Here is a 20,865-nt window from a genome sequence, read left to right on the forward strand (position 1 = left end):
CATATTTGTCATGATTTTCAGGCCAGCCCAATGTTCTTCCAGCAGCTTTAGGTTGTGTTGCTATGCAGTGTGTTAGCTTGGTTGCTTGGTTGGAACCACATGCGTGTTTCTATTCCATAGGAATACGAGTTTGTCTACCATTAAAGGACAAAGCCCCCGTTTGGTACGACCCCCCCCCCCCCTCCTTTTAACTTATTTTTAGGATCAAGTAATATCATTCTGCCTTTCAAAACCATATTACGTATTAAGGTGTGCTAACCTTTAAAAATCATGTGTAACTGTTATTATTATTTATTTACTTTACTGCTGAGACAACTTGAAGGTGTCATTTATATACTTTACAAACATTTTAATTTTGGACAGTTAACACTACACAATTATAATTTCTATCTAGTGGGTTTCCACACTCAGAAGGGAATCACTCATATATATGGTATACAGGGCAGGGAGTTGTGGCCCCCAGGCCCTTTATTTCCTAAGTACCTTTATGTGTATGAACCTCATAAGACAGGAAAGTCCTGTGAAATGTCAGTCCAAAGCACGCCTCTTCTGCTGAAATGTGGTGTCAGGATAGTCAAGTGGATGGGGGGTTGACTGCCAGCTGATAGGGTTCTATCCCCGAATGTGCTTGGTCTACCTGTAGGTATACCCTCAGCATGATGCATAACCATCCCCATACCTTCTCCATAATTATATAGATATATGAATTAACTAAGTCCTTGCTTAACAGCTTCTGCAGAAATTACTAAATTACAATATTTATTATGTGCATGTTCCTGGTGTTTAGTGGGTTGGCAAAGAACCAGTGTGGTCCACAAAAGAAAGGGATACCCACTGACAGAAATGACTATTGGGTGAATTCCGTTGACCAATCAGAGGTTCAGCAGTTATAGACCATACTGAGGTTATTCTGTTGACAGATGAAAGGATCGTCAGTGAAAGACCAATTTGAGGGTATTCTCTCTCCAGGTGCTCTGTCAGTGATGCATCATGCAGGATATTTGGTCCCAGGCCCACAGACCCGACAAACAGCATTTCTACATGTTTGGTATTCAAGCCAACATTGTTCGAGATGGATGCCTCCTTGAAAGTAAGTACCTGTCGGACACAATGTCAATATTCACAACTTCTTCTCATTTAAAATTGTATTAAGTATAGAACACTTCATATCTCATGGATGATTATGTTTTATGATTTGATGCATTATAAGATACTTGTGAAAATGCCCTTATCTGAACTGCATGAATGTCTACACGTAGGCCAAAGTCAATTAATGGTTTGTGTCATATCAGATCACTGTATAAAGTCCCTCAATGACTTTAATTGCCATGTTATGAAATCTACACCACCTGTGTGTGTGTGTGTGTGTGTGTGTGTGTGTGTGTGTGTGTGTGTGTGTGTGTGTGTGTGTGTGTGTGTGTGTTAGTGTGTGTGTGTGTGTGTGTGTGTGTGTGTGTGTGTGTGCGCGCGTGCGCGCGCGCGTGTGTTGCAAAGCAAAAAAGCTAAATATTGTATCTTCCTAGGTATATGAAATAACTTACGCCTCTCAATCAGATTATATATATACAATATGAGTATATCATATGTAATGTGAAATGTAATCGGATGTTATTTTGCATTCTAACTGTAGTTTACGCAGGTAAAACGCCCGCAGAAAGCATCCACATGGCCCTTTAAATAACAGAAAAGCAATTGTCCTCTGATCAGCCACGTCGCGCCACGTCAGCGCGCACGCGCAATGCCCTGACATTCGTGGAGTTCCGGAGTCAGTGCAAAGGGTTGTGTACTGTTTAGAAAAACAACACTGAATGGCTTTTTAACCTGTCACCCAACAACAGCAGGGACTGGATAGTTGTTAACTACAAGAACAGAAACACACGTAGAACCCCAATAGGACGATTAAGCGATGAACTTCTTCAGAGGAGTAATGGGTGGGCAACCAGCCGGGCCACAGCCGTCTGGAGCAGAGACGGTAGGGAATCTGGACACCATTAAGCTAGCGGACGGGCACATTTTGAAACATGAAATGGCCAATATCACAACGATCCTCGCATGTGTTGTGCTCAAATGTTGGAGGTTTAATTTGACGCTTCTTGGATACCCCAGGCCCTATCATGCAACCTGCCTCACCTGAGCTAACGGCTAGTTAGCTTACGTAGCCAATGTGTCAAAGATGATGATGCCATCACTCTTGGGGAAAAAGTAGTTTGGATCGCATTGTTTGAATTGTATGAATATTGGATAGGACTCGCATAATGGTACATTATAATTACGTTAGTAGTTACAATTTAACATTGGTGGTTGATTTCTTGGTAGAACCTGTTTTAATATGTGATGAGTTGGTTAAAGAGTCAGATGTCACATTAAGCCAAACCAGATTGTTGTGGCTGTCAGTGCGAACATCATAGCTGCTTCAAATATTAAGTAGTATGTTTATTTGATTAATTTGATTTTATTTCAGCAATTTCTTATTATCTTGGTCAGTGTGAGCAATGCCTGTTATAGCATTTTCTGACAGCTTCATTGCTCTGGGCGGAGCTGTCGGTTCTGCTGCTGGTTGAATCACGTGGAACCTAAATGGTAACAATTTATACACATGCATGCTATTGATAGTGCTGACAACTACCAGCAGACAGAAATTGTAAGGTTGGACTTAATCCATCACTTCAATAGATTTCTCTTGTTCAATATCACTTTGATTCCTTTGCCCAAGTTACTTAACATGGTTTTCCTTTTTTTATTGTGAATGTAGTGCAAATGTATCCTAGGTAAATAAACCTTTACAATTTTTTGTTTGTTCTTGTTAACAGATCCAGAAGTTGTGTGACCGGGTGGCATCGTCTACCCTGCTAGAGGATCGGCGAGATGCTGTCCGTGCTCTCAAGTCCCTCTCCAAGGTCCAAGCCTGGCTTCCCCTTCAATGCATACTCAGTACTCAAGCCATTCATTCCCTGTTCTGTCACTAAATATCAATCCATGTGTTCTTCCATGTGTGTTCATGTCACTCTCTCTGACAGTGTCTTTGTGGCACAACATTGAACTTGTTGTGGATTTATGTTTTATTTTGTGTAGAAATATCGCCTCGAAGTCGGGACGCAGGCCATGAATCACCTGCTCCAGATCTTGCAGACAGACAGGTAAACCGTTGTTACATTGTGTATTCAGATATACCCCAGTATGATACTTTTCCCTCACCATATTTTTATTTTGTGGAAAGTAGTATTTTCTTACCTAAATATTATGCAAAGATAAATTTGATAGTAGGAAAGCATGTTATCGATATAAAATACAATAGACAAATATAGTGAGGGACAGGCGAGTATGCACACACACACACAAACTATGTTTAGAGCTTGCCTAAAGAAAAAACACTATGTAAATGCAATATAATATTATTAAGTGTGACATGCGGCCTTCACCTTAGAGTATTCAGCATTGATCTTTTTGGGGGCGGCAGTAGCTGAGGAGGTACAGCCATTGACCTGTCCCCGGAAGGTTGCCAAGCTGAATGTTGAGCTGTCCCTGAGGAAGATACCTAACTCTAACGGCTCCAACGAGCTGACGCTGTGGGAATGGGTCTATGAATGGTTCTAAGTCTTTTTGGATAAAAGCGTCTGCGAAATGACCTAAATGTAAATGTGCTGTACATGGCGGTCTAATATAATCCACTGTATCCTGTTACTATAGGTCAGACTCTGAAATCATCGGCTATGCTTTAGACACGCTCTTCAACATCATCTGCAACGACGAGGAGGAAGAGCAAGGTAAGGCCCACTCACAAATGTTAGGCGGATGTTGTTGTTTCAACACCGCAATTATTGCATATTTTTAATGATGTAGTTATTCTTTGCCTATTTTCTATTGACTTTAACCTTTATAGCTTTAGATAAATGTCTCTCGGTTGATGAAGAGCAGGTTGTTGTTGATTTCTATAAAGATTATCTGGTCTCTTTCTTTCTCTTCCATGTTTAAATCCCACAGATGAATCGGAAGGTAAATTCCAGTTTTTTTGCATGGCCACACCCACTCATCCCTCTTCCATCCCTTGAACTCTAGCAGCACGTTCAGATATTTATTCAGTTATAATTAGTGTAATTGAACTCGCTGATCCACAAACATGCAGCGGGGTTCATGGTTTCTGCAACAAACTCTCCAAGCTTTCAAGTGGAGCCCATGCTAGTTTTTGGCTTGACACTTCCTCTTGCCCCCCTGTATACCCTTCCAGATGCGGCCTCTATGGGGAAGCAAAAGGCTGTGGCAGTGCCTGGTCAGTACTATAGTAGAGCTACTATCCACTGGAAAAAATAGTGGTACCCAAAATAAGCACTACCAGAACTAACCTCACAAGATGGCTTTGCAGTGAAAATGTTGTCCCTTGCTTAACGGTGTTGGCCACAATTCTTCACTAATACCATTTTACTTGAGCCTCTTTGGTGTGCTTACACGAGTAAAACCCCCAGTCGTATCTGGTTTGCGGTGAAAAGTATGCAGATTTTGTTTTCTGTGTCATGTTGTGTGTCTGCGTCTGTGTTTTTGTGTGTGGGGTCTTTTGTATCTTCTGTCCATTTCATTTTTCATTGTAATGTGGGGGGTTAATTCTAGCAAATTGATTCAATTTAAAAAATATTCGATTTTTTTCCCCCTTACTTTACTGAAAGTTCTTCTGAAATTGCATTTAGAGCATATTATTCTTTCTTGATATGACACATTTCCGAGGGAAATGACCAAACAATGCCAGCCAGCTGTGTTGGCATGATGCAGTCTTTGTAGGAGGTAGGGTGAGAATATAATATGGTATTGTTCAGAATAGACTTTCAGGTGTTAGATATCAGCTGTAGATTAATTTATTTAAACTTGGAAGGAAATTGCATTAATATGCAGATACATATTTTTTTACTGTTTTTTAATTATATGCACGATTTTCCATGTTGAAATTGGCTAACAAGGTGAAAGCACGTTCTAATTTCCCGCTCCACAAATTCGTAAACACGTGCCACCTCTTTTCAGTAACACAGTAAACCCCAGCTAGTGTCTTCCAGCCCTTCCTCACCCTCACCCTCCCCCACACTCTCCCCCTTGTGTGTCCTATAGTCCTCCCCCCAACCCTAGTTCACGGTTGCAACACTAAGCCACGGTTGTACCTGGTGTTCCCCTGAGGTTATCTGCACAAGAGGCTTTAACAAACGGATCTCGTTTCCCCCTCTCTCAGACGAGAACCCACAGAAGCAGGTGGATGACCTTGGAGTCCAGTTCACAGATAAATTAATCCAGGAACCTGAAAACGTCACCCTGTTGCTGACGATGTTGGAGGTGAGTGTGTCGCTTCTACTCTAAATGAACTTTCTTAGCATTATTAGTTTACTTATTATTAGTCTACATGCATCACTTTACTTGGAAGTGACTACGGTGTCATTATGCACACGCACACTCCCTCTGAAACTATCTAAAGCACTTTCGCTGTCTTGAAGAGTGGCACATTGTTAAAGCATTTTTCGTGAATATTATTATTTCAGTTTCGTCTTTAGTGCACCAACATCGGACCTATATTCCTGATATGATGTTGTTACTGGGGGAAGTGTTCGTTTCCTGTGTGGTTTCCTTTATGGGTTTTCGTTTGTATCCTGTGGGGTTTTCTACCTGTGGTTTTATTCAGTACATCACATCCACACTGTGTGAGTGAACACAATATATATATGTGTGTGTTTGTGTCTGCTGTTCCAGGAGTTTGACTTTCATGTGCGGTGGCCCGGTGTGAAGCTGTTGACCATCCTTCTGAAGAACCAGTGTGTCCAGCTGCAGGCCATCATCCTGGTCAGCCCAATGGGTGAGTCCTGGTGCTGCCCCATTACTTACTAAACCGCGCGCCACCGACCCAACACTGTACTCAACCTCTTGAGTGAAAGGATCAGCTGCTCTTGCGCGCTCAGAGTGTTCAGGGTGTGTGGTCGGGTCCGACAGACACACTAGCATGGTCTTTTGGGACCCGAGAGGAAAAAGCTTCAGAACCCCTGCTACCACTTGCTTGGGTTTAATATCCTATGGGAGGGGTCTTGAAATGTCTGAAGGGAATATTATCTAAATTCAACCGTTTCTCCCTTTGTAGAAGATAAGTAAATGACCATGTCGCAAATGTTATATTATTCTGTTTGTTGATTTGTTGCCAAATGTGTAAATAGTCCCGTTAAACTCAACCCACAGGTGTCTCTCGGCTGATGGACCTTCTTGCAGACTCAAGAGAAGTTATCCGCAATGATGTGAGTTTTTCCTTAAAGTACCATAGCGCATGAGTGATAACTCATTTTGATTGCTAAAAAAAGTAGGAAGGGTTTGTGATCGTGTCACCCAACACGTATTCCTGCTCGCAGTTCCAGTCCTGTGCAATTAACCACTCTGTGTTTGTCGACTGTTTGAACCAGGGCTTGCTGTTGCTCCAGCAGCTGACAAAAAACAACGCTGCCATCCAGAAGATTGTGGCCTTTGAGAACGCCTTTGAGCGACTCTTGGACATCATCACAGAGGAGGGGAGCAGCGATGGAGGTACTGGGCTCTAGACTGTTCCCGTGGAAACGTCCAGTTTCAGAAAAACAGTAATACAATGATGTACATTTATGTATGGGAGTTTGATTCCCAATGTCTGCCTACTACACGTTGTGACTGCTAAAATAATGGATACCCACTGTTTGTATAATGTGTTTTAGAGTTTTGGTCTGCTGCCGAATGTTATCGTGTAAAGCCCCTACGATACGTGCTGTATGTATGCGATATACCACACTCAACCTTGAAGTGTGTGCTTGATGACTCTCAGGCATCGTGGTGGAGGACTGTCTGATCCTGCTGCTGAACCTCCTCAGAAACAACAGCTCCAACCAGAACTTCTTCAAGGAGGGTTCCTACATCCAGAGGATGAAGCCCTGGTTCGAGGTGGGGGACGATAACTCTGGCTGGTCCGCCCAGAAGGTCACCAACCTACACCTTATGCTTCAGGTAACTGCCCCAATAGCCAGCCTGACCAATGGGTTTCAGTGGTCAGCCGAAGGGTAATACATTTGAACGTGTGAAGGAAAAATGTGCTATACTTTAGCAATATTTATTGCCCTCTCTTGCCAGCATCTATTTTCATGCGATATTGGTTCATTATATGGAAATACATGGACTGACTGAAATTGTAATCATTTTTTAAGATCATATAAAAAATGTAATGGCTAGTTGGACCGACTCCAAGTCAAAAGGCTTGAGGTTCGATCACCAATATACTCTGATTTACTTTGGATAAAAGTGTCTCCTAAATGATGTAAAATAACTGTATTAGTCATTGATCATCAAATTTGTGTGTGTGTGTGTGTGTCCTTCCAGTTGGTGCGAGTGATGGTGTCCCCAACCAACTCCCCGGGGGCCACGGCCAGCTGCCAGAAGTCCATGTTCCAGTGCGGCCTGCTGCAGCAGCTCTGCACCATCCTCATGGCCACCGGAGTCCCTGCAGACATCCTCACTGAGGTAGCCCCCAGGAAGCCCACCTGGACAGAATAACGCAGTGTGACACCCGGTCATAGGTAGGATAGGGACAGGGCCCGCGCAGATGGTGCCAACCGATTCTCTGCTAAGAAAGGCCGAGATGACCCAAAGTCTGCTACTTCTAGTCGCAGCTCTGCCACAGATCTTACAGAACATACAAAAGCCAAAGTAAACCACCCAAACTGAAATCCTGGCTCACTGTGTTCTTCTTCTTTTCTTCAGACCATCAACACTGTGTCGGAAGTCATCCGTGGATCCCAAGTCAACCAGGACTTCTTTGCCTCCGTTAACGCCCCTTCGAACCCACCAAGGTTAGCAAGACTTGCTACTTGTTTTCCCTTTTGTGTCCTCAGGTTTTTCATGAAGGGTGCTCCACATTAATGTTCTGATTACAAGCTCAGCTTGATTATAAAGCCCACATAAATGCAACAGTGGATCGAAGGTGTGGTCAATCAACTGGACAGAGATGTACTAACGGATCAGTGTCGATCGATAAAAAATAGCACACATAATCAGAGACGGAAAACACAATTTAAGACACTCTTATCATATCGAACCGACAAATTACAAGTCAAATAAATGGCGTCATCTAATGCCAGAGGATGACCTCATGACCTGTCTTTCCCCGCGCCCCCCCAGGCCAGCCATCGTGGTGCTGCTGATGTCCATGGTGAACGAGCGCCAGCCCTTCGTGCTGCGCTGCGCCGTGCTCTACTGCTTCCAGTGCTTCCTCTACAGGAACCAGAAGGGCCAGGGGGAGATCGTGGCCACCCTGCTGCCCTCCACCATCGACGGTCAGTTCCTCTGCCAGCCAGGCCTTCCATGTAGTCATCCTATGGGAAGTATAACAGGAAGGCTGGGTCAGATGTACAAATATTGTAGCATGTTGTCATGGGGATTTTTATTATTTAAGTGGCTTTATCACATTTGCCTTCTGCCATCAAAAAAACACTGTTGAACATTTGGTTCTCTGGGGATTTTCTTGAGGAAATGAGCCAGAGATTGTGTGGTGAGCAGGATAGTCTAGTGGTAGATGTGTTGGATGTCCTTCTTCCCATTGCTGGATATAAAATGGCACTTATTTTATTTGGTGCAGAATTTAATGCTATCGACGCATGCAAAAATAGAAATAGCAAATACCACGTTGAGAAACCGTCTCTTTAAGATGTTGTGACGACGAACATAATGACACGAAGAAGGAAAAAGTAACTTAGTCAATGAGTCCTCACCGTCTAAACCTTCTGTGTCTCCCTTTCCTCCCCCCCACCCACCCCACCCCCCAACCCATGACCTCCAGCCAACTCCATCTCAGCGGGCCAGCTGCTGTGCGGGGGGCTGTTCTCGGCCGACTCGCTGTCCAACTGGTGTGCGGCGGTGGCCCTGGCCCACGCCCTGCAGGACAACCTCACCCAGAAGGAGCAGCTGCTGCGGGTGCAGCTGGCCACCAGCCTGGGGAAGCCCCCGGTGTCCCTGCTGCAGCAGTGCACTAACATCCTCTCCCAGGTAGGAGGGGCGAGGGGGGAGGTGGGGAGAGGGGGGAGACAGGGGTAGGGAGAGCAAGGGGGGGGAGGGATTACATTGAGCCAATGGGGTTAATGTAGATCCTTAATTCTTAATTAAAAGATGGAAGAAAAGATGTGTAGTAGCGTTTATGGTTTGTATGCAGGTTTTATTAACGACGTCTAAAAAAAATCTTAATCTCTAAATCATATTGTTTTTTTATAAAGGTGACATATCATAGCATCAGGTGTGAGTGTGATCAGCCGTTACAAGCCGTTTTGATAATCTGTCTCTTCTGAAATCACAAGTGGGCATGCCCACCTAGATTGAGCTGCGCTTAAGAAAAAAGTAAAAATTACCTGCTCAAATAAAGTTGGAAAAAATGTAAAAAAGAATTTACATTTTGTTCATCCACAAGCTTGGAGTAAAGTGGTGAGTGATCCAAAATGGCCACCTCCCAGCACGAGCCTTTAGGTTGAGTTACTCAAAAGGTTTACTCACTAAGGAAGAGGAACTAAAGTACTACCAGCCTACCCAGTTGGACTGTAGAAAACGTTGCTCATCTATCCGTCATACATCTAGGTGGACACGCCCACTTGTGAGTCAGAAGAGGCAGATTTCCAAAACAGCTTGTAACGGCTAATCACACTCAGACCTGGTGGTATAATATGTCACCTTAAAATATTTTACTGCATAAAAGTTAGAACGCAAATGTATTGTGAAATGTTAGAATCACAATATCATTACGACTGTGATTTTGCAGGGTGATAAAGTCAACCGAAGGGTGAGTAGTAACAGTGTGCAGTTTGGCTTGGCATCAGTCGCGGGCCTGGGAGAGGAGTGCGGGTTTCCTGTGTGTTTACTCATATGATCGTATTTCTCTGTGTTTGGGGAGCTGCCTTCTTGGTTGTTGTACGTCCTTTCCTTAACCTGCGAGTGTGACCCGGTTCTTCTCTAGATTCACATTTGCATTGTGCACACTGACATGGAAAACATTTGCTTTTGGGTTAGGCGTCTTGCACGAGAAGGCCTAGAGATAGGGTCGTGACCATTGGGGATCGAACCCAGTACCTTTTTTGGCTGGGGGGTCACAACATCCCCAGCTGCCACGCCATCCTGCACCCTAATAGTAATTCTACCATTTATAATTAACAAAATGTCTCAGAGCTCTGTGATAGTCATCTTGTTCTGTGCTTGATTTGGCGTCAGGCTGAAATAAAATGTCCAAAACATAGACGTTTTAAATAGTAGATATCCCTCCCTAAGGGGGAAGGTTCCATTAGAGAGATGATCAAATACATTCAGTACAGTTTATTGGTTATATCTATTGATCAGGGAGCAAAATTATGAGCGGTGTGTTTGGAACTGCGAACAGGCTGAAGAGCCGTGTCGATTCCCTATAACAACAGTTCCCTCCATAGTAGTCTTCACTGTTCTGTTCTGTGTTTGGTAATAATATATTTCATAAACTCATACAATTTCATAAAGTAGTGAACTGTGTTAAAGATAATCTCATTATTATCTGTTGTTACTTCCCATGTTTTAGTTTTGTTTTCTTATTTCTTATTTGTTTGCGTTGCATCAAACTTGGAGACCAAATCTGAGAAGGTGATTTTCTGACTTTCTCTCGTCCAATCCGCTGGCTAGAATTCACCGCTCGCACCAGCTACTCTCCTGCATTTCTTTTTAAGAAATGAACTTCCTAAAGCATGTTCACACTTTATATTTTGTATTATATATTTATCTGAAACAAAATATTGTATTTATCAATTCATGATAGTTTACAAATCAGTTATTGGTGTGATCTAAGATTTAATGAGAGGTACCAGCCTCGTTAAACTCTGAAACCTCTCCCCCCCCTGTGGCTAGTAGTCCTCTTTAAGATGCATGCAAATATTATTTAGCAGCGATTTATTTACAGAGCTTATTTCTTCATCCTTCAATTAAAGTAAAATGCTGTATGCTTTGCATGTTGTAAACCTCCTGAGGCTCAACCTTTTTAAGATCTTCCATTCAACTAGAAGATAATAAACTTGAGAAAAACGCAATGCATAACTCAGTATAACCTATATCTTGCATACTAGTTCTCAAACATATTTCTATTGTTCTCGTTTCGGATAATACTTTGGACCCTTTTCTCTTTTGTTTCGGGTTTTTAAATGTAGGCATGCATGCCCAGGTATACCTAACCTTGCTTTGGTTTAACATGTTTGTGTCCTGGTTTTTCTTCTTTATTTTGTGATAACCTCATTAACTACTACTACTACTAATGGTGGGCAGTTATTGAGGTCCTGCTGTTTGACGTCCTGGCATGGGGAGGGGTTGGTACTGTCAGAAACACAATATCTTCATCGATCATGTTTCAGTTTTGTACATTCTCTAGGATGCCAGAGAGATGCCACTTATTGTTAAAACCTGGTTAGATGCCAACACCATACAACACGACTAACAGTTCCTGCCTATGGTTTAAATGCCGCACAGTTGTCGCCTCATTTATCCACACCTCCTGACCCTGATGAAAATTTAATTTGACACATCATCAAGCTGTACAACTTCCTCCGGGAACGCAATTACAACCAATGACGAAAAGATCAATTGACGTTTAACAATTTGGCCTACAAAATGAATGTCTGTGTTCATGATGTGTTCACTCCTCATTCATCTCACCCCGTGATCACTTTGCCGATCAGAGACCAAACAACCCCCCAGAAGCTTCCAATGGAGAACCAGGGTTTCTCCATGGAAACACTGCATCTTGAACAAACTACTCCTGTTCCCAAGTGTCCCTGTGGCCCTGTCCCCATGTGTGCATTGTTCGGATGGAGGCTACTTGGGAGGGAGGCTGATCAACAGGACCGTGACTGTATGCTGCATCCCTTGTATTAAATTGTCCTATTTAATGACCTTTCGTATCCCCCCCCCCTCCCTCCCACCACCACCCCCAGGGCAGCAAGGTGCAGACCAGGGTGGGTCTGCTCATGCTGCTGTGCACGTGGATCAGCAACTGCCCCATCGCCGTCACACACTTCCTCCACAACCAGGAGAACGTGCCCTTCGTATCCTTGCCAACCATGCTACCTCTTGTGTCGGTTCATTTTATTGCACCCTTCGAACACAAAGAAAAATTGTGTGAGGGCGTGACACGGCAAGGTATATAATTGTAAAGAAATTCAAATAAAAAGTAAAAAAATAATGTTGCGTCAGAGCAAAGCACGACGCCAAGCCAGGTGTGCCTCTCTTCTGGGTACCTCCCCCATAAGTTCCAACAAGGCAGCGCTGTTGCGTGCGGGTTTTCCGTTCCCTTGTTGCGCCCCTTAACCCCGTCGCCCCGTGCAGCTGACGGGCCAGATCTCTGAGAACCTGGGCGAGGACGAGCGGCTGGTGCAGGGCCTGTGTGCGCTGCTGCTGGGCATCTGCATCTACCACAACGACAACTCTCTGGAGAACTACACCAAGTAAGAGGCTCCGGCCGACGCCCCGGGGCCCCTCATACTACCCCTGATGTTGCTCGTGTTATGCTGATGATTTTACTTTTATTCTACCGGAGACGACAGCGGTTTGATCGAGGGCGGAGTGTTTTAGCATCAGATATGCGGTTTAACATTCTGCTGATCTCTAGTTCGTAAGACAAAGCAAGCGATGATAAATAATTACAAACAAAAGCAGTGAACGTTGTCTATGGATTAAAATACAACGCTTATACGTAATTATGTATACGTGTGCTCACACGTGTAAACAAAATACACACTGTTGTACCGCTGAATCTACCAATCAAATCACGTTCTCCACGTACATCAATGTTGAATACCACCTGCCTGACCCTGACCTTTTTGCCGACCTCCTGACTTTGTTTCCCTCTCCCCCTCTATCTGTGAAGAGAGAAGCTGAAGCAGCTGATCGAGAAGCGCATCGGGAAGGAGAACTTTGTGGAGAAGCTGAGCTTCATCACCAAGCACGAGCTGTACTCGCGTGCCGCCCAAAAGCCCCAGCCCGTCTTCCCCTCCCCGGAGCAGATGCTGTTCGACCACGAGTTCACCAAGCTGGTCAAGGACCTGGAGGGTGAGAGCCCCACAGCTGGCCCTGACTCACACAGGGGGATATAAATGTTGTTGCTGAGGTTAATAGTCTACCTGTAGGCGTCCTTGAGCGAGCCACCCAAACCCTACCTTCTCCTTGATGACGTCTGCCTGAATTCACATTGATTAGACCATCACTTTCAATGATTAAATATCAAAATAAATAGCCATTCATTCCTGTTTCAAAAGGGTATTTGAGGATAGCCCCTTGGGAAGATTCATCTAATTTTGTTATCGTCGTAATTTTTTGGTCTTCCTATTCATGTCTCTTTTTGGAGTCTTTTTTGGATATCAATCGCTTTTAAACTCTCTGCTGTAAACCACTGGTTAAAGGCCACTTCCTACCCAACCTTGAATTGTACTTGACAATTCGTACTTGTTAAATGATGCTGGGCTATTCATTTCTTTCATGGAGCCATCAAACTGTTTGTCCTCCTCCGTGCAGGCGTAATCACCAAGGCGGTCCACAAGTCCAGCGAGGAGGAGAAGAAGGAGGAGGAGACGAAGAAGACAATAGAGCAACACGACAGCATCGTGACGCAGTACAAGGAACTCATCAGAGAACAGGTACCAAGCTATGAACAGTTGAACCTCTGGGGCCTTATTCACCATCTATCCATCCCTGCAGCCCAGGTGGCTGCAGCCGAGGTGGCCGTCTTGTTATCACGACCGAATCTATTCCAGTGCGTTGGGACACAACCCAGATAGAAATTGATGATCATTTCAAAACCTAGTTTCAAAATAATTCCTTTGAAGAGGACGAAGCAGCACTGGGAGTTAGAACACAAAGGTGACATACATTTTCTGTGTGTTTTTAGATGCATTACATTGTGCATGCCTCTCTCCCCTCCCAGGATTCCCAGCTGCAGGAGCTCAGGGAGCAGGTGTCGTCTATGTCCTCCCAGAAGGAGCTGATGCAGAGCTCGCTAGCACAGCAGCTGTCCCAGATCCAGCAGCACAAGGATCAGTACAACCTCCTCAAGCTCAAGCTAGGTATCGTCACTGCCGGATTCCTAATCTATCTGTCAGACTTGGTATTCTGCATAACAACCGGCAATCATTAGGGAGTTCACGTCCAGATGATTCATAATTAACCCGCATGTTGCGTTTTTTAAGAGGTCGATTTAATCATAGCATCGTGTGATATCCAATAACGGATACTTTAACCCCGCTCTTACAAAAGCGCATTGTAAATCGAATTTATTATTGTTATTGTGGGGGGCAGTATTTGTCAGGTGTTTGACTCTTAATTTCCTCACTAGATCTCCTTATTTCCCTTAGCTTGTTTTATATTTGGTTCTAGAAGCGTCTGCTAAAATGACGTGGTAGTGAATACATGGTGAGTAAAGAATGAACTCAACCGCCTTCCACCTGTGTGCCCCACGCTGCATGCTCCAGGGAAGGACAGCCAGGGCCAGGCGGGCAGCCAGGCGGACGGCGCCCAGGTCAACGGGCTCCAGACGGAGGAGCTGGGCCAGCTCCGCGAGGAGGTGGAGGAGCTCCGCAGGCAGCAGGCCACGCTGCACTCACAGCTGGGGGAGAAGGAGACGCTCATCAGCACCCTGGTAGGCACGCCGCCTGCACGGAGGAACCGGGCACCTCCATGGTAGACCCCGCCCCACTGCAGACTACCGCAGCCATTCAGTGGTTGGATTGTTCCTCTTCCAAACATGGGGTTACCATACCGGTTTCAACCTTACTACCGATCCGTGACACCGCACCAATGGGAACTTAATGGAGAGACGTGGTTCCTCAAACCTGGGCCAAGCCGAAGGGAGACAGTTATTTAGCTCTGCAGTCAAACCCCCTGCTGTGTAGCAGTGTGGTACTTTCCTTCTGAATGTATATTTCGAAGGGGACTTCAAACATGCTGATGCAGGCCTGTGTGTGTGTGTGTGTAAGCGATGGTACCTGATGCAGGCCTGTGTGTGTGTGTGTGTGTATGTGTGTGCGTAAGTGATGGTACCTGATGCAGGCCTGTGTGTTTGTTAGTGATGGTACCTGATGCAGGCCTGTGTGTTTGTTATCGATGGTACCTGATGCAGGCCTGTGTGTTTGAAATCGATGGTACCTGATTCAGGCCTGTGTTTGTTATCGATGGTACCTGATGCAGGCCTGTGTGTTTGTTATCGATGGTACCTGATGCAGGCCTGTGTGTTTGTTATCGATGGTACCTGATGCAGGCCTGTGTGTTTGTTATCGATGGTACCTGATGCAGGCCTGTGTGTTTGTTATCGATGGTACCTGATGCAGGCCTGTGTGTTTGTTATCGATGGTACCTGATGCCGGCCTGTGTGTTTGTTATCGATGGTACCTGATGCAGGCCTGTGTGTTTGTTAGCGATGGTACCTGATGCAGGCCTGTGTGTTTGTTATCGATGGTACCTGATGCAGGCCTGTGTGTTTGTTATCGATAGTACCTGATGCAGGCCTGTGTGTTTGTTATCGATAGTACCTGATGCAGGCCTGTGTGTTTGTTATCGATGGTACCTGATGCAGGCCTGTGTTTGTTATCGATGGTAGCTGATGCAGGTCTATGTGTTTGTTATCGATGGTACCTGATGCAGGCCTGTGTGTTTGTTATCGATAGTACCTGATGCAGGCCTGTGTTTTTTGTTAGCGATGGTACCTGAGTGTCTGTCCTTCCTCCTTGTTTGTGTAGCGGTCTGGGTCGTCGCAGGAAGCAGGAGACGCCACAGGAGGGCCAGTCAACACAGACATGACCCAGGTACATTGATTTGTTCACTCTCCACAGAGCTTATTTCTTTATTTAGACATTTGGCCCATGCTTTTATCTGAAGTGACTCACAAGGTAGTCACATAAACAATAAAAGCTTAGGATTTACTAAAGTAGCACAAAATGTGTGCAAAAAGTGCTGCTTGAACACGTTTCTAATCAACCACTAGACGGAGTAGTAAACATCTTCACTAGTAAAACATTGTTTTATTAGTGGTAGTAAAGTGTAATCGAAGAAGCTGAAAATGTAGAAGGGCTTTGCAATAAAGGTTGTTCAACTAGAGCTCAATACATCAGTGTATGATTTTGATCCCGGATGGGTTTAAACTTTTCGCCTACATTAACTTTTTCAAAGGCCTTTGTCTTACATCCATTGTACATTAAGTACAAGTAAATTATGTTGAGATGGAGAAAATTTATTGTATTCAACTCAGATAATTGTATTTATCTGACTTTAATTATCACTTTTTATATAAGAAACATCCTTTGCATGATCTAAGGTTGCAATGCATTAAGGTGTGTGTGTGTGTGTGTCTCCACCAGGAGCTGGAGGCTCTGAGGAGTCAGATCCAGTCCCAGCAGGCTGAGATCAGCCAGCTGCAGACAGAGAGGACAGAGCTGCTGAGGAGAGCAGAGGCCAAGGTAACCGATAACATCCCAATTATCCATGACAATGATGTTAACAGCAAAGATCCTATTTCAAATTGAGAAAGTGAGACTATTAAGCACAACAAGGCTATAGTAAATAACCTATAATATAACAACTAGCGGATCTCATCTTGAACTTGAGGTGGCAGTAAAGGACCTGCTTGGTGTGTCTGTGTCTCTTCCCCAGAGCTCAGAGGCCGGAGTGGCTGGAGGAAGCTCAGAAGACTCAGCCCTGCTGGCAGACCTGGAGGGTAGACTGGCCGCCCAGACCTCAGAGACAGACAGACTCAAGGTATGGACACCTCTACCATCCATCTTCATAGCCACCACATACTTCCATTAACCAGGTATAACCACCTAGTTAATGGCCCCTATACTGCCTCTGTCTGCTGTTCTGTGCACCGTTCTGACCACACAACAATATCATTGAGTGGTGACCTGTTATGCGTCCAGTGTTCATGTGTGCTAATGCTGGGTCACACTGTTCTGTTATCATGGAAGATATCTTCACCATTGGTGTCTGGATTTAGTTAAGAGATTTTTAACATATTGTGATTCTGTTTCTACTCCCTCCTTGCTGACCTGAACCCTTTCTAACACTATCTCTTTCTCCCTCTTTCTTTCTTCCTTCTCTCCGTCTTATTTTTGCTCTCTCTCTCTCTCTCTCTCTCCCTCTCCCTCCCTCTCCCAGGCGGAGGTCCAGGGCCTGACGGAGGGCCGGGCAGGGATGGAGCAGCAGCTGGCCTCGGCCACCAGCACGGTGGCCATCCTGCAGGCGGAGAAGGCCAAGCTGCAGGGGGAGCTGCAGGAGTCCAAGAAGGAGCAGGACGACCTGCTCATGCTGCTGGCCGACCAGGACCAGAAGATCCACAGCCTCAAGCAGAAGCTCAAGGATCTGGGGGAGGCGGTACGCAGCACACACCCCCACCACATTCAACACGTCACGGCGTCCCCTGGTTTACCCACCGGCAGTGGCGCTGATCGGACGATAGAACGCTACCCTCAAGGGGGATTTCACGCGACGTCTTTCACGTCACGCAGGTTTTGAAGCTGCCCTGTTGCTGCTTTTTCATCAGCATATTATATTGCTTAAGAAGTAGCAAGATGGCGGGCTTCAACCTGATTTATGGAACTTCCACCTATAAGGTGTCACATGTGGTGTTTGTGTGTCCACCCAGATGTACATAGCAACACTACCAAGGGGACACCGGCTTGTAGGCAGATTTTTCCATCATACTCCTGGGTGGACACGCCCATCTTTGACGATGAAATCAGCTTGAAATGACTAACATCACACCTGGTCTTAAAATAGAGTCCCTTGTTTGGTCTGCCATAGACTCACAAACACGTCTTGTTCTGTAATCGCTTGCCCACTTCCTTCTACACGGTCATCTTATGTCTAAATTATAGACATAACATGACCCCCCCCAACCATGTTGGCCTTGTCACTATCGGCTGCCGCCAGCCACAAAGTCACAAAACAACACATCGAACATGGCCTTACTATTCAACCATCCTACCAACCTCTTTCTGGTTTAAAAAAACAAGGGTCCACATAGTCTTGTATCGTCATCCTTGAGAGAAGATGCATACCTGCTACTCTAGGAAGTGCTTCTTCTTTAATTATGCATTAAGATCATTTGGATTGAATCATATCACTAATGTAGAAACAGTGAGCAGTTTAGAGTCCAGCACAGATAGAGACCAACAGTCAGGAGACATGAAACCTTGCTCTGAACGAGCTATGCTGCTGTGTTTCTGTTGGTTTCACCTTCAACTGGATTTAATGATGTCACGCCAACATGAGCACTGATTGGCTGAGGGCACTCCACTCTGGATAATCAGGGGTTAGTCCCCAGCGGGCCGCCTCCATGCCTACTGCGGTCCGCTGGGAGTCGCTGTTCTGTTGTTCTCAGTAGCAGCACACACAAGCACACACACACGCCGTCTCCATGCTGGACCTTTGGTCTCGCCTCTTTAGCATGTCACACAGCTTTTCTCAAACAGATTCAAGCCCAGCCTCAGTGCTTGACCCGCAACCTCTGGGCCCCACTTAGACATGTTAATATACCTGAATATAAAGAACGTTTACTGGCTTAAATAGTTGGTAAAAAATGAAGTGGGTTTCAGTTTGCCATCACTGATTATGAGCGTTTTGATTTCTTGGCTGGAAATTCTGTGGTCGGATTGGTCAATTAGTATTAGGCGCAAATATATACAAGCGTAAACAAACTTCAAGCGTGAGTTTAAATAATCAATGACTTGATTAATTTGAGCTATATCATATTATAACGACTGAAGGCCCCCGACCAACCGTTTGAGAAACGCTGATCTGATGCAGCATAGTTAACAAAAAGGTGTGGCAGGATTGTGTAGTGGTAATGGTATTTAAACCCCCGGCACAAAGGATTCTGGGTTCAATCCCCAATGTCATGCAGGACATTGGGGACCCCAACCTGCTCCTTAAAGGTGACATATTATACAACCAGGTTTGAGTTTGATTAGCCATTACAAGCCGTTTTCAAAATCTGCCTCTTCTGACATTTCAAGTGGGCGCGTCCACCTAGTTGTATGACGAGATGTATGCTAAATCCACTGGGTAGGCTGGTTGACTGATTTATCAGTACATACATCTATGTGGAGACTCCCCCTTGTGATGTCAGAAGAGGCAGATTTTTAAAATGAATTGTAACGGCTATTCACACTGGTGGTACTAACAAAACATTGGCTTCATACCAATAGAAAATGGAAACTGTAGTTGTGGGTAGTTGCTCTCAGACTGGTGCTGTGTGATGGCTGATGGACGGTCTCCTCACCTAGCAGCCTTGTTCGCCCTAGTTAGACCGCCTCCCTCTCTCCACAGGTGGACGACGACGACGACCTCCGGGACCAGACGGACGATGACTACGATGAGGAAGAGGATGATGAAGAGAAGGACGACTAAAGAGAGAGAGAGAGAGAGAGAGAGAGAAAGACAGACTGACGGAGGAAGAGAGAGAGAGTGATGGTGAACCAGAGGGGCTGGAAGGCCCATACTCTAACCAACGTAGTGGAAAGCCTAGGACTAAAACTGAAGCAGTTGTTGCTCTTGCCAGATGCCATGCTAACTTCATCCTTTGTCCCCCCCCCCCCCAACAACAACCATACCCCACCCCCTGGCATAGTCTTTTTAATTGTTTGTATATTTTTATCTTCTCAATGGCTGTGGCTCCATTAGGATTTGGTTTCCAGCCACAATTCATTTGGACATGATTGATTTCCCCGCCCCAAGTGCGTTCATCTCTGCTACCATCCCCAATGAGTATATGACTTCTCGGTGCTTCGCATGTAGTTCAGCATCTCTTGTGTTTTTATACCATAGTATTTCATAACCCAGCTGGCCACTACACTGCAGTGCAACACCCAGCTGATGAAATAGAGTGAGAGGGTTGTGCTCATGAAATCACAAAATGGCACCTATCCTGACCTTTTTTGTCACCGTAACAGGAATCCAATCGGTTCGGCCCGTTCTTTTATCTGCCAACACATACATTAGACACACGCAATGTGTACATCGTTCATCGTGCTAGTCATAGCTGTGCTGACTACTAAGGTTTACAACCCACTGCCTCTACTGGTTTGGACCTGATCAGTTAAGAGCCTGTACTAAAGTTTGAAGTAAAGTACATTCAACAACAACAAATTCCCATGCACCTGGTTCAAGTTCAATCTCCCCTCAACATGCTACTATGCTAACACGCTGCAATACACTGAACACCACGATGTACACACAAAAACAGATATTTTTGCAACTTTCTTGTCCAATGCTGGCGTTCAGCTTCTGTATGATATTGTGTAACTTATCGATTTATGAGCCACGTTGAAATAAATAATCTATGAATATGTACACATGGCGGAATAATTGTGAGTTTTCACTGTTTGTATATTTAGGTTTAGAGTACCTAAAAGTTAAGACACTGTGTTAATGTTAGATCATTCTCGGCTGTTCCCAGAGAAAACCTTGAAGTTATTAAAGTAAGTATACTTTGATTAAAAATCTAACATTTTCTTACCACAACGCTGCACATTGTATTAATGGGCAGCTGAAACTCGTTTCCAATAAAACTGTGATTTGTGATAGTGTTTAACAACCATTTTACCCTATGATATTGATTGTCAGGTCACTAGTGTCATTGATAAAGGACTCCCATGTGACAACGTATGCCTTCAGAGAACAAGGAGAAGCACCCATGTGGACCATTTTACTCCTTTAGATTGCTTCACTAGATATTTGGATGGGGGAGGATTGTATAGTATTTGACTAAAGAGCAGGTCATTTCCCCAGTTTTGCTTGCTTAAAATGTTTTAAATAGTTTTATGTCAATCGCAGATCTGCAGGTCATGACGGTTATTT

At 44.7% G+C, this 20,865-nt stretch overlaps 1 protein-coding gene across 6 annotated transcripts; it reads left to right on the plus strand.

The window, feature by feature from the left end:
- The first annotated feature begins 1,722 nt into the window (after positions 1 to 1,722).
- uso1 (USO1 vesicle transport factor) lies at positions 1,723 to 20,360 on the plus strand. 6 transcript variants are annotated; one of them, XM_030351610.1, is made up of 27 exons: positions 1,723 to 1,972; positions 2,811 to 2,897; positions 3,073 to 3,137; positions 3,688 to 3,764; positions 3,982 to 3,993; positions 4,226 to 4,267; positions 5,210 to 5,310; positions 5,722 to 5,824; positions 6,199 to 6,254; positions 6,417 to 6,537; positions 6,806 to 6,984; positions 7,354 to 7,494; positions 7,735 to 7,823; positions 8,152 to 8,306; positions 8,810 to 9,015; positions 9,776 to 9,796; positions 11,958 to 12,068; positions 12,349 to 12,467; positions 12,890 to 13,071; positions 13,534 to 13,655; positions 13,943 to 14,081; positions 14,487 to 14,653; positions 15,750 to 15,815; positions 16,368 to 16,466; positions 16,660 to 16,764; positions 17,164 to 17,379; positions 19,336 to 20,360. In XM_030351610.1, exons 1-27 carry the CDS (start codon positions 1,907 to 1,909, stop codon positions 19,414 to 19,416), a joined length of 2,928 nt encoding a protein of 975 aa, XP_030207470.1. In that variant the 5' UTR covers positions 1,723 to 1,906; the 3' UTR covers positions 19,417 to 20,360. The 6 variants fall into 6 exon arrangements, with proteins under 6 accessions (XP_030207470.1, XP_030207472.1, XP_030207473.1 ...); XM_030351612.1 differs by lacking the exon at positions 9,776 to 9,796; XM_030351613.1 differs by lacking the exon at positions 4,226 to 4,267.
- The last annotated feature ends 505 nt before the right edge of the window (positions 20,361 to 20,865 follow it).

This window comes from Gadus morhua, chromosome 3 (assembly GCF_902167405.1).
Source record: "Gadus morhua chromosome 3, gadMor3.0, whole genome shotgun sequence".
Lineage (NCBI taxonomy): Eukaryota > Metazoa > Chordata > Actinopteri > Gadiformes > Gadidae > Gadus > Gadus morhua.

Coding starts and splice junctions, on each gene's coding strand:
- uso1 (XM_030351610.1), top strand. CDS start 1,907: ATGAACTTCTTCAGAGGAGTAATGGGTGGGCAACCAGCCGGGCCACAG. Junction 6,255..6,416: donor GAGAAGTTATCCGCAATGAT/GTGAGTTTTTCC, acceptor TGTTTGAACCAG/GGCTTGCTGTTGCTCCAGCA. Junction 16,467..16,659: donor TGAGGAGAGCAGAGGCCAAG/GTAACCGATAAC, acceptor TCTCTTCCCCAG/AGCTCAGAGGCCGGAGTGGC.